The sequence below is a fragment of the Sturnira hondurensis genome, unplaced genomic scaffold (assembly GCF_014824575.4).
Source record: "Sturnira hondurensis isolate 20B ecotype Veracruz unplaced genomic scaffold, ASM1482457v3 Scaffold0015262, whole genome shotgun sequence".
NCBI lineage: Eukaryota > Metazoa > Chordata > Mammalia > Chiroptera > Phyllostomidae > Sturnira > Sturnira hondurensis.
Genome location: NW_028087893.1, coordinates 899,850 through 913,050, shown reverse-complemented (window position 1 = coordinate 913,050; position 13,201 = coordinate 899,850). Strand labels below are relative to the sequence as shown.

The window sequence follows — 13,201 nt, the reverse complement described above, 5'->3', positions numbered from 1 at the left end:
ACTGTTGTTATCTAGAAAAAGGGGGTGTAATCCATTAATATCACTTTCTCCTAAGCGATTGGAAATTGAGACATAGACGAAACCAGTAAACAACTGAACACTGTGCCTGCCCTTCAAGGAGCATTCCACTAATGTTAGCTGTTCCATTTTTAGTTCAGGAGGGAGGGTTTTATCGCCTCTGGGCAATTACAGAATTATTTTTTCTGCTCTGGAAAGTCAAAGGGGAGGGGACTATTTCCCTGCAGGGGAACGTCGAGGTGGAGTGGGACGCATGTCCTGATGTCCTTGGCGATTCATACTCAACTGGAAGCCCCTGAACATCTCCTTCAGTCTCGTTCATCCTTCCAAGGCTACTGTGAGGTGATTGATGTTAGTCCCATTTCACAGATCGGGGAACTGAGGCTCAGGGAGGCGAAGTAATTGGCTCGAGGCTACGCCGGGGAAGGAGAAGTGGACTTGCACAGACTAGACGGTGGGCGGCCACCTAGCGACGGAGGCGGGCGGCGGGGGAATCCAAGGCGCTCCCCCCCCACCCCACTCCCGGTCTCCACCACCCACCGTGTCTGCGCGGCTCGCGGGGCGTGGGCAGCGGCGAGACAAAGGGCGGGGGCGGGGCAGGGAAAGGCCGGAAGTGCGCGCGGCCGAGGGGGAAGCGGGAAATGCCCGCGCAGTGAAAACTCGAAGGTCTCCCGAGCCTGGGTCCCCGTCCAGTCGCTGAGCGTCCGCAGACAAGTGGCTTCCCCTCTCTGAGCCCCACCTTCCTTCCCGGTGAGACGTGGAAAGGGCGCTCGCTGGGTTGGATTGAGTGAGATCAGAGACCGCGCGCCCCGCCCTCGGCAGGAGGCCGTTGATCTGGCAAAAGGGCGGCCTCTCCTCCCCGGTGTGAAATGGGAACCGGGCCCAGCGGAGCGGAGACCGCGGCAGCCCAGAGGCCGCGGTGAGGGGCGTTCCTCCCTCCTTCCGCCCCGCAGCCCCGCCGGCACCGCCCCTCGCGGATCCGAGGCCCGCGTCGGTCAGCGCGCATGCCCGGGGCGGGGCGCGGGGCAGGAGCGCGGAGCCGGCGCGGGGGACCGCGGTGCAGGATCCGCGGGTCCGCCCGCCAGCCCGGCTGGAGGCAGCCGAGGCCGCTCGGGCGGCGGCCGCAGGACCCGGAGCGCAGCGTGCGAAGGAGACAGATCAACGGCACGGCCGGGTAAGCGCCGAGCCCGCGCCGAGCCCACACCTGCTGCCCCTCCGTGCAGGCGGCTTAGAACCTCTTCTCTTGCGCGGGCCCTGGAGCCGCTGTCCAGGGTCCTCGAAACCCCTGGGTGGCGGGGCTTAGTCCCCGCGCGCAGCATGGGTCTGATGCGAGCCCGGGTCCGTGTGCGCGCGCGGCCGGGGGCGGTGGGTGTCCCTGTCCAGGCTCCTGGCCGAGGTGGGGCGGGGCGGGGGCGGGTCCCGCTGTGCCGGCCGAGCCCCTGAGGGGCCCCCCCACCGGCCAGCCCGCGAGAGTGTAGAATCCGGGCCTGCTCCTGGCCTCGCCGCCCGCAGCCCCTTTGTTCCGCATGGCCATTCGGGAGGGGGCGCTTCCCGCCATGGTGGGGAGGGGGTCGGATCGAGTTGATTCATTTTTTTCCCCTAGAGCAAGCAGAGCGCTCGCATGGCTCTGTTGTCTATGAGACATTGAGCACACTCACTGTCCCGCACTTAGTGTGGCACACACTCTGGGGTCCCATCACACACTGTCACTCAGCGAATGAGGCCACTGGTCCACACCCATACACTGTGCCCCTCTGAAATTCCATCACACTTGTACACCTGACTGCCTGTGCACCCTCCTAGTGCACCTAATGGGAGCCTTGCGTACACACCCAGGCAGAGCTACGCACTCACACCAGCCATCACCAGTCACAGCACACTCAACTCGACAACACTCCCTGCCCATGACACACTCGCAGTCGCCCTACCCTAGCCCGCCGTGCCTGTCCACTGCTTGTCATGGTGCCCCCTCGTGTACCCCACTCTGGAGGGGGGTACCCTGGAGTAGGCTGTTCCACTGTGTCCACTCTCCCTGTTACACACTCTCCATCTCTTAGCTTGCTGTCCACCCTTCCCCACACTCAGTCCAAGTGTGCACACACTCGTGCTCTCTTGGAAATGGATGAATGGATGGGCGAACAGATGGGTGGGTGGGTGAGTCGGGGGGCATTTCTGGAAGGTTTGGCTGCCACCCTTTGCTAGGCTCTTTCTCACCTCCAGTCCCAGGCAGGAAGCTCTGCTGCTCTGAGGGTGCTAGGGGACAAGGAGATGGGGGGGGGTGAGGGGCAGCAGACCAGGATTGTCAGGCACAAGCAGGGATACATTCACGCCTGTATCAAAGCCCCAGGAGATTTTGTAGGTCTCATCACTATGGAGGTGTTCTCGGGTGCCTGGCTCCATGATGGGGAGAAACCCCAGAGGGACGGGAGCAGGCCGGCCAGGTCTCCGAGCCGGGGTGAGCATCCACAGGGGTGCTCTGCCCAGGAGTGGCGCACATGCGCCTGTGCCCACCTCCAGGCCAGCACTCCCATGAGTGACACTCGGAGGTCATGTGGCCGCAGGTGTGCGCACCCACAGGGTCCCAGTGTTCCCCAGGGACACAAACAGACGAGCCATCCTGCACACGCAGGTGGCCCACATGCACACCAGGCTCCTCCTGAGCGCAACGCAGGAGCCACATCCTGGCTCCCCAGCTGGCCTGTGCCGGCACAGACATCCACAAGCAGTCTGCACGGCCCTGTACACCAGGTGAGCTGGCCCCCACACCTAGGGGGTCATCTGCTCGTGTGGAATGTGTATTCACACATGTGGGTGTGTGCACGGGGGACACTCTTGCTTCCTCTCCAGAACGTTCCTGGGCACTGTAGCCTGTTGGGCCCAGGACACAGGGAGGACCCTCAGCCTTACCCCAAAGAGCAGAAAGGGGGTTTAAAAGTCAAGTATTAGTGTCCAGGATCTTTGCTGATCTGAGTGGGAAGAACCCAGGTTTTGGGTTCAGACACAACATGCTCTGGACCACAGTCCCCGACCCCAGCTGTGTGCCCGTGGTGTCAGGTCTTTCCTCCCTCTGACCTGTGTCCTCACCTGTGCGATGGAACAGTAATGCCCCTCATGAGAATGTTGTGGAGTCCAGATGCTGAAGGGAACCAGAGAGTGCTGGGCCCAGGGCTGGGCATGTGGTGGGGGAGGGGTGGAGCCAGGCTCTAGAGGGAGGGTGCAGGTGACTGAGGGGGCGCCCAGGGCCAGCCGCCTCTTGGAGAAGCTGCTGGATGATACTGAGACTTCCACGAGAGCCAGGCAGGGCCCAGCAGACCCGAGGGCAGTAGACCTTCAACCCTGGGGCTGAGGGGGGGGGCGGTCTGCTCTTCTAAGTATAACCACAGCCCCTCCCCCAGTTCACAGACTGAGAAAGACTCACCCAAAGTCATGGAGCAGGACCATGACTAAGTGCAGCCTTGTCCCCACATCTTTCTAGCCTCTGGCCAGGCTCTCGGTCCCTACCCCAAACCTGATCCCAAGTGGGAGAACCTTGATCTGGGAGTTGAGAAGCTAGCCTCTTCAGGGGGACCTTGCGGAAGAGAAGTGTGAGTGGCTAGGCCGCGCCTGCCTCTCAGGACCTTAGCCTCCTCCTCTGGAAAGTGAGAAAACAACACCTGCATGGCAGGTGCACGGGGTCTGCACAGAAAAACAGTAAGGGCTTGTGTGTGAGGTCACTTCCCACTGTTCTTGGTATCTAGGTCAAGGGTCAGAACTCAGGTGGCTACAGGCCAGGCGGAAGACAAACACGAGGGGCTGGCTATGAGAAAAATGATGGTACAAACTTAGTGGCCAATGGCAACCGACAGTTGGCCTACGCGTTCAGGCACTGTAGGGAGAGGTGGAGACTGTGGCTAATTGGAGAACGCACCCCCCCGCTAGTGCTGGGCTCCAGCTGATGGTCGTAATGCAGGAAGGACACTCAGGGTGACAAATTTTAGTTTTCCAAGAGGAGCTGCAAATTGTATTTTTGCTGAAATCTTCTACTTTTTAGAAGTTAATTCCTTTGAAAAAAATGTTAACATTCTGGGTCAAACACACGTATTTGAGGCCCGGGTATGCTGGTTCTTGCCTCTGCTGCAGGCCTGTCCCCCCACCCCCGCCCCCTCCCTGTCCCTGCCCCTGCCCCCTCTGGGGAACACAGCTGGGCTCTGACAGGGTGAGTGGATAAACACAGGCCTTCCACACACACAGCCCGCCCTGCCGTGCAGGGCTAGGCACACCCCTCAGCTTCAACTCACAGCGACCTGCCGGTGCAGGGCGTGTGAGTTTGCCAGGGCCCCCAGCCAGAAGAAAGCACTTGCCTGAAGTCACAGCTGGGATGTGGAGAGCTGCCCTGACCTCCTGCAAGCCCACACCCAGGGGGAGGGAGCTTGCTGGAGGGGCCGGTGTGAGGGCCCCCAGGGCTGGGTCACACTCCAGAGCACCCCTCTGACAGCCCTGGTTGACTCCTTCCAGCTCCGTTCCTAGCCTCCCCTATGTCTATCTCCCAGGCAGCTGTTAAATTCCTTTTTCCCAGAAGAGGAAACTGAGGTTGGGAGAGGCTGGCATGGCCGGCAGCCCCCGTCTTCACCAGGACCTGGACCTCTCTCTCTGCCACCCACCCAGTCTCTCTGGCTTGTACAAGTGCCCTTTCCTGCAACCCGAAGGACCAGCTAGACCAGGGTCTCCAGCGAGGGGCCTGGGGCGTCCGAGCTGGCCTATGAAAGTGAGTTTTTTGACCTGCGAGGTGTTTTTTAAATTAACCAACATTTAAAGTACAGAAGAATCCAGGTCAATGACTGATCAGAACGGCAACTGGCCCTACAGGAGCCATTCGCACTTTCCTGCTGACACACCCCAGGGGGCCCTGGCCTGTGCACAGCAGGTTGGAACATTGTCCCATAACCAAAGGGTTCTGGGTTCAATTCTGGGTTGGGGCCCATGCCTGGGTTCGGGGTTCGAGCCCTGGTCCTGCACTTACATTCCCAGGTCCGGGCACGAACAGAAGACAATGTGTCAGTGTTTCTCTCTCCCCCTACTCCTCTCTCTAAAAGCAATGAAAAAAACATTCCTAGGTGAGAACCAAAAAAGACACCCCAGGGGTTTCCCAGCACCCTTAGGATACACTCCCCCTCCTCCCCCAAGACCTGAATGATGGGCTCCCCCCATCTCCTCCCCTCCTCAGGCCATGCAGGCCTTTCCGTGGCTGCCTCAGCTGTTGCCTCCTCAGAGGGGCCTTCCTCAACCATAAGCCAGCTGCCCACTCCTTATCTTCACAATATCTATTATTATTTAAAATTACATAATTTATTTGCTTGCTTGTGAATTGGTCTCACCCAATCTTTCCACAACTGGAAGGCAGGGACCGTGACTTTCTTATTCACTGCTGTGTCCCCAGTACCAAGAACGTGTTTACAACATTGCATATGTGCTAAACAAGTGTTGAATTAGTCAATGAATTCCTAATTAGCTTGTAGAACTCAGTGCTGGAAGGGGCCAGTGCTCTCTAGTTTGCCACAGTCCCCACCATTCCCTCTTGCTCCCTCACCTGGAGGATGTCAGGAATCTTTAATCATCTCATTTACTCTACTGTTTTTCTTATGGGAGTAAAATATTTATCAGTGCTCATATCACCATGTAGAAGCAGAAAAATGAAGACGGCCACAGTCCATACCACTCAGATCTGATGCCTTTCCGACCCCCATGGGTTGGGGACCTTCCCGCTCATTTTCATGCTGCTGACGACCAGCTCCAACAGCAGGAGTCTCGCAGCTGCTCCTGGCCATTCCCCCATAAGTGCCACAGGCACCCAGTTCACCTCCCCAAACCCAGTGCCCACTGTCCTCCTCTGCAAGACTGCCCCTTCCCCTGCATCCCCAATTCGGTGATGACCCCCTCCCACCCCCAGGCCCCATAAGCCCAAAGCCTGCAGACCCAGCAGTGAACAAGAGGAGCTAAGTCCCCATCCAGGGACCTGAGGTCTAAAGGGCTAAGTGCAGCCTGGCTGGTGTGGCTCAGTGGGTTGAGCACCAGCCTACAAACTGAAAGGTCACTGGTTTGATTCCCGGTTGGGGCAATTGCCTGGGTTGCAGGCCAGGTCCCTGGCTCAGGGGCATGCAAAAAGCAACCAATAGATGTTTCTCTCCCTCTCTTTTTCCCTTGCTTTCTCTCTCTAAAATAAAAAGAAAAAAATTAAAATAAATAAAACAGAATAAAGGGATAGGTGCACAGTGACATGAGCCTCGTTCAGGGACAACAAAGGCTGTGGGAACCTGAGGAGCCAGTGGGCAAAGAAGGCTCACAGGGGAGGGGGTGGCTACCCTGAGCCCTGACGGCGGGGTGAGAGCGGGGCAGGAAGGTGTGGGGAGGCCGCGGTGGGAAAGGCGTGAGGCCACAGGGAAGCCCAAAGGGGGTGCGTGTGTGCACGTGTGCATGAATATGGGTGTGTGTGCATGTGAATATGGGTGTGTGTGGGCATGAATATAGTTGTGTGTGTGTGGATATGTGAGTGGATATGGGGGGGTGTGCATGAATATGGGTGTGTTTGTTTGGCTATGGGTGTGTGCATGTGTGGGTATGGGTGTGTTTGTATGTGTGTGTGAATATGGTTGTGTGTGCATGGCTATGGGTGCATGAATATGTGCATGTGTGAGTGCATATGGGTGTGTGTACACGTGTGCAAGTGCAAGCACATGCTTTGGAGGAGAGAGCACACACTAAATGACACAGCCAGGTCAGTACGGTTGCAGGGGCTTGGAAGCACATTATGGAGTTGGACTTGACCCTAAAGGTACGAGGGAGTCATTGAAGGTTTCTTTCTTGTTTTGTAAATACGTCATAACCCAAACTGCAACTTCACGGTGGGGCACACACAACAGTCTCTTCTTCTGCCAAACCATCAGCCTCCCCTCCCACAGGCGATGTGGAAAGGCCGTCTCCGTAACTAAGCCATAGACATGTGCCTGTCCATCCCCGGCTTTTTCCACCTGTTCCATGGCGGGCGTCTTTCCTCATCACTCCGCACGTTCTGACAGCTCTGCGGGGTCCCAGTGCTTATCCCACACCTCCCGAGCCCACTTGCCAGTTTTCTCCTCACTGCCAGCCCTGTCCTCACGCTCCCTCCACGCACGACTGTCCCTGGAGGTGGGCCTGCTGGACCAAACACTGTGTGCCCCGGAAACCCTGATAGAAATTGATAAATGTCCTTCCAAAAAGGCTACAGCCAATGTACTTCCCCAGCAAGAGCCAGGGGAAGCAGACCGCGCAGAATGGCATGGCTGCACCAACATCTGAAAAGAGCTTTCAGTCACTCATTCATTCCACACGTTTATTGGGAGCTACTAGCTAACCACCTGCCCGCCACTGTCCCAGACCCTGAGGAGACATCGGCAAACACCACAAAGCCCCCTCCTGGAGCTGATGTCCTTCGGGGAGGGCATGTCGTAAGCAACAAACCAATGTGACATGTTGTGTGGTGACAGGTTCTGTGAAGCAGATCTGAGCCGGGCAAGGGAGACACGAGGCGCCAGGCAGTGCTGGGGCAGAGACCGTTGTACAGGACGGGCAGGGGCGGGCCAGGCAGGGGGTGGGCGGGAGGGCACTCCAGGCAGAGGAGGCAGCCGGTGTTCAAGGCTCAGCCACGCGGCCAGTGTGGCCAAAGCAGCATAATGGAAGGACAGGTACCGGCACCAGAACATGCAGTCTCACGGGCCACTCTAAGGAGGTTACTTTTACTCTGCGTGAGATGGGGCGACACCTGCGTGGTTCTGAGCACAGGAGGCACCCAGTCTGCCTTGGGTCCTGGTACGGTCCCTCTGGCTGCTGTGTGGAGAATGAGCTGTTTGGGGTGAAGGGAAAAGCAGGGATGAATGGCCCAGGTGGCAGACGGTGTGAGTTGAGCTCAGGGTGGGAGCGGGGTTCTCGACACACTGTGAAAGTAGATCCATTCTGTTTTGCTGATGGATGGGGGGTGGACCATGAGAGAAAGTCAAGGGCGACGCTAGGGGCTTTGGCCTGAGCACTGGTGAGGTGGATCTGGGGACAAGGGCAGGAAGAGTGGGTTTGGGCTGTGGGGTCTGGCTGTGTGATGGAACAGGGGGGCTTGCAGACCCCGCAGCCTGCCCGGCCCCCCTCCCTGGCTGTCCCCCAGACACCACACACTTGGCTTGTCCAAAACACAACCCCCCCTCCCGCACATCTCCCGCCCAGCACCATTGCTTGGCAACACACCCACCCCAGCCAGACTCCTGTGGTCCACCCCCACCATCACCCCCTCCAGCCAGCTGGCTCCTCTCAGCTTCCCCTCAGAGCTCTCAGCTGCCGACCCCGTTCTCTGGGACCCGTCCTGGACCCTCTCTCACCTGGGCCGCTGCGGCTGCTCTGGGCCTGCAGCTGAGTGGAGAACTGGATGAGTGAGGGGCTGCCCGAATGGCTGATCAGCCTCCGCGCAGGTCTCAGCCAGCCCCTCTCCTCCGGCACAGCCTCCACACCATTTCAGAGCGATCTCTGAAAAGAGATTGTTGACTGTGTCCCTCCTTTGAACATAAACTATTCAAAGCTCCCCAGGGCCTGCACAGGCATATTTTGTCTGGCCGCCAGTGTTGTGGTTTTCTTCTTTTTAGTCTTGAATTAATTAGGATATTTTACATTAAAGAGCTGGGTTCCCCACTTCTCACTGGCACTGCCAGGATGCCTTTCTCCAGAGGAGTCTGGGAGGCAGGGTAGAAGGCCCCTCAGCAAGGCGCACGCTCCCCTTTTTGCTGTAGTCCTCACCACTCCCCACCATTTTATACTGAGCCTGCTTCCTTCGATTCAGTTACCTGTCTGTCCCCAACAGCATCAGACGTTGTCACCTGTGGGCTAGAGGACAGAAGCATAATTTCTAGTAGCGCCTTCCATGGGCTGGACAGCCCAGGGAGGGGCAGGGTGACAGCAGATGAAGTCAGAAAGACTGGCCAGGTGTGGAGGGCCCTGAAGACCACCTTAGGAAATCCAGGGTTCCTGGGAGCAGTGAAGCAGGGCATGGATGGGCTCATGTTTTCAGGCCAGACCCTCTGGACACCAGGGGACCAGATGGGGGTGGAGAATCTGGTGGGGAGGCCTGGCCCCAGGAGGAGGGAGAGAGAGAGACAGAGAGAGAGAGAGAGAGCGAGCCAGAGGAGGCCCCGCCCTCTGGGTCTGCCCGAGTCTGAGCCTGTTCTCTCTGCATTTCAGAGCAACTCCATCATGCGGGCCGTTGGGCGGCGCTGAAGAGCCAGCCTGGTTCCAGGGGCTTTGAAAGTACTCGTCCCAGAGGACCTCAGCCCTCAGCCCTCAGCCCTCGGCTGCCCGCAGGATGGGCGCCAGGGGACTGGGCTCCCGGCCATGAGGGATTACCGCCCCTCCCCGCTGAAGGCCAGCGTGGTTGCACCTGGGCATAGCCCTGCTCACGGCCTTGGCATGGACTCCAGACACAGCAGCCCCAGTGGGGCCGGCGGAGGGGCCTCCTGCTCTGATGGTCCCGGTGGGAGCTTGGCCTGTCCACCCCTGACCTGCGTTCCTTCCCAGGAGGCAGCCACTGAGGAGACAGTGGGAACACATGGAACCTCCATCTCCGGGACACCAGAAGTCACCTTCTCTGGAAAGCCAGAGCCTGTGGCCTCAGCGAAAACTGACCCCTCATCCTTGGAGAACAGAAAGCCTACGTTTTTGGAGAAGATGGACTCCAAGTCTTCAGAGCAGGCAGATTCTACTTCCACAGGACAGGAAGATGCCGGGCCCTTGAGAAAGGCAGGCCCCATGTTCATGGGAAAGGCAGAGTCTGCAGTCTTGGGAAAGGGGGATCCTGTGGCTTCTGGAAGGATGGATCCTGGGGTCCCAAGAAAGGAGGATCCTGGATCCTGGGGAGAGGTCGACCCTGCATGCTTGAGCGAGGTGGACCGGGCGTCCCCAAGGAGCAGGGATCCTGCACCCTCAGCCACAGTGGACCCTGCGTGCCCGAGACAGGAAGAGCCTAGGTATTCTGGACAAAAGCTTCCTGGGTCCTCAGAAGAGGCAGGTGCTGCACCTGCAGGCAAGGCGGATCTTGGGTCCTTGGGAAAGAGAGACCCCGGACCTTCAGGAAAGATGCATCCCAGGTCCTCGGAAAACACCAAGTCTGCACCTGCAGGCAAGGCAGGTCCTGGGTCTGCTGGAAAGCTGACTCCAGGGTCACCAGGCAAAATCGAGCCTGCATCCCCCGCCGGAACAATGGCCCCGGGACCGACAACGGGGGGCCCTGTGCCTGCGGGAAATGTGGAAACCGCGTCCCCTGCCAAAGAGGACCCTCCGCCCCTGGGAGCAATGGACGCTGCCGCCTCAGGAAAGGGAGACCCTGCGTCTGAGGGAATGACCCAAACCGGGTCTGCTGGACAGGCGGCGGCTGTGTCTTTAAGCAAGGTGGGTCCAGTCTCTCTGGGAAAGGTGGACCCTGCAGCCTCGGGAAAGCCAGAGCCCTGGTCTCCCGGGCAGGCCAAACTGACGTCTGTGGGAGGGACAGAAACTGTGTCCACGGGGAAGGGGCACCCAGGCTCCTCCAGAAAGGCGAGCCCCATCAGTGCTGTGGGAAGTATAAAAACACCGTGTTCTGGAAAAGTGAATCCTGAATCTTCAGGGAAGATAGACCCTGTGGCCTCAGTTCCAGGGGACCCCAAGCTCCCAGAAACAGTGGGACCCTCGTCTTCTGTAGAAGCTGAGGCAGCAACTGGGGGGGAAGCAGCTCCACCGTCCTCAGAGAAGGCAGGTCCTGTGACCTCTGGGAAGCTGGATCCCACGGCCTCAGGGAAGGCCACTTGGGGCAAGGTGGACCCTGTGAGCTGGGGGAGGGCAGAAATCCTGCCCCCAGGAAAGGCGACAGACTCTGTGTCTTCAGGAGAGGTGGCTCCTCTGACTTTAGGGAAAACAGTCCTCACACCCTCAGGAAAGGCAGGAGCTGTCCCAGAGGAAAAAGTGGGTCCCCTGCCTCCAGAGAAGGGGGACCCTGAGAACTCCACAAAGGTGGACCCCAGGGCCTCGGGGAATGCAGAATGCAAGTCCCAGGGCAAAGCAGTGACAAAGCCCCCTGAGCAGGAGGGTCCTGATTCAACAGGAAAAGCAGAGGCTGCGACTCAGCAAGAGGAGCCCCTGGCCTTGGAGAAGGGGGATCCCGGATCCTCAGGGAAAGCAGACCCTGTTGCCTCTGGGAAGGCGGAGCCTGTGGCCCTGGGGAAGGCCGACTCTGCACCACCGAGGGGGAAAGCAGAGCCCACTTCCTTGGGGAATGTGGCCCCCTTAACTCTGGATGGAGCAGAGGCCTCTCTCCCCTGGCAGTCAGATAGTAAAGCCCGCAGTTCCGCCTATTCTCCCTCGGGTGCTAGCAGCGGTGGGGACCGTGTAGAACCCGCGCCAGCGACTAGCACAGAGGCCCGCAGCCCGGGGCAGAAAGAACCTGTCACGGCTGGGGCCCAGGGAAGCCCCAGCCCAGAGACTGAAGCGCCCCCACCTGGGCCGCGAACTCGTGACAACTTCACTAAGGCGCCGTCGTGGGATGCCAGCGCCCCGCCACCGCGCGAGGACGCGGGCACTCAGGCGGGCGCGCAGCCCTGCGTGTCGGTGGCTGTGAGCCCCATGTCTCCACAGGATGGCTCGGGTGGCCCGGCCTTCAGCTTCCAGGCAGCGCCGCGCGAGCCCAGCCCCGCGCCTAGGCAGCCGTCGCGCCGAGACGCGGGCCTGCAGGTGTCGATAGGGGCCGCGGAGACGCGCTCTGTGGCCACAGGGCCCATGACGCCACAGGCCGCCGTGCCTCCCGCCGCGCCGCCCGCCTTCCCCGAGGTGCGGGTGCGGCCCGGCTCGGTGCTGGCTGCTGCTGTGGCGCCCCCGGAGGCGGCCGAGCCCGTTCGCGACGTGAGCTGGGACGAAAAGGGCATGACGTGGGAGGTGTACGGCGCCGCCATGGAGGTGGAGGTGCTGGGCATGGCCATCCAGAAACATCTGGAGCGACAGATCGAGGAGCACGGCCGCCAAGGGGCACCCGCGCCGCCGCCCGCCGCCCGTCCGGGCCCGGGCCGTGCAGGCTCAGTGCGCACCGCGCCCCCGGAGGGCAACGCCAAGCGCCCGCCTGGCCTGTTCCGCGCGCTGCTGCAGAGCGTGCGCCGGCCGCGGTGCTGCTCCCGGGCAGGACCCACGGCCGAGTGATAAGCCCCGCTTTTGTACGCCCGGGTTTCCAACCTCCTCAGGCTCCCTTCTTGACCCCAGGCCTCGAGAAGGGATCCCCTCGACACGACAGGCCTCTGCGAGGTAGGGGCAGCCTCTGGGGCCTTCTCACTCCACCCTCTCCTCTCCCCCTCCTACACAAATGAACCCGCTCCACCCAACTCCTGGTCGGGAGTCCACAAGTCCAACCCTGACACCCGACTGTCCCCTCACCACTCTCAGCTCCACTCCCCTCTGGGTCACCCCTGAGGGACCTGCTCCATATCCCTCAGGCCTGAGAGCTGAGGCAGGCTCCTGGGATGTCCAGGCTGCTGGCTGCCGCCGGTGGCAGCCAGGTTCCCAGAATGGGAGACTGTGTGCAAAACCTCCAAGTGTGCAAGGATTGGTGTATGAGGCCCCAGAGTGTGCAAGGCTCTGAATGTGAGGCCCTGGATGAGTGTGAGTGCGTGTGCTGACCACGGGCTGGCCCCCATGGCCCGGGCATCTCTTGCATGCTGGTAGTCGGTCATACCGATCCCCACCTGCCCTCCCCATGCCCAAGCCAGCCCTACGTCCTGCCTCACAGGACACGGTTCCAGATCGGGGGGCAGGAGGGGTAGGGGTGGCAGCTGCAGGCGTGCCCTGGCCCCACAGTTGAAAGGAGAGGCACAGAAAGGTCAGAGGGCCTCAGACAGGCCTGGGGATAACAGCCAAGGTTACGGAAGGTCTCAGGCCACCGGCAGCCCAGTCTTAGGTATCGGGGGGCAGAATGGCAAGCTCATTGTACAACCACAGCTGCCCATTAAAGGCCTCCCTCTCCAGCCCCCCACACCCCCTGTGCTGTGAGCCCCACAAGTCCCTGAGGACCACTCAGAGCCTCTGTCCCCACCCCTCCAGCCTTGGTTTTTGGCTGCAAACTGTCACAATATACATTGGTAATAAAATTTTCCCCCAACACTCGTCAGCTGTGATTAGCTAC

General features: G+C 60.0%; 1 protein-coding gene across 1 annotated transcript; it reads left to right on the top strand.

Annotated features, from left to right (window-relative positions):
- The first annotated feature begins 1,063 nt into the window (after positions 1 to 1,063).
- Positions 1,064 to 13,182, top strand: GPRIN1 (G protein regulated inducer of neurite outgrowth 1). The gene is made up of 2 exons (XM_037064429.1): positions 1,064 to 1,192; positions 9,250 to 13,182. Exon 2 carries the CDS (start codon positions 9,400 to 9,402, stop codon positions 12,223 to 12,225), a length of 2,826 nt encoding a protein of 941 aa, XP_036920324.1. The 5' UTR covers positions 1,064 to 1,192; positions 9,250 to 9,399; the 3' UTR covers positions 12,226 to 13,182.
- Positions 13,183 to 13,201: the final 19 nt, after the last annotated feature.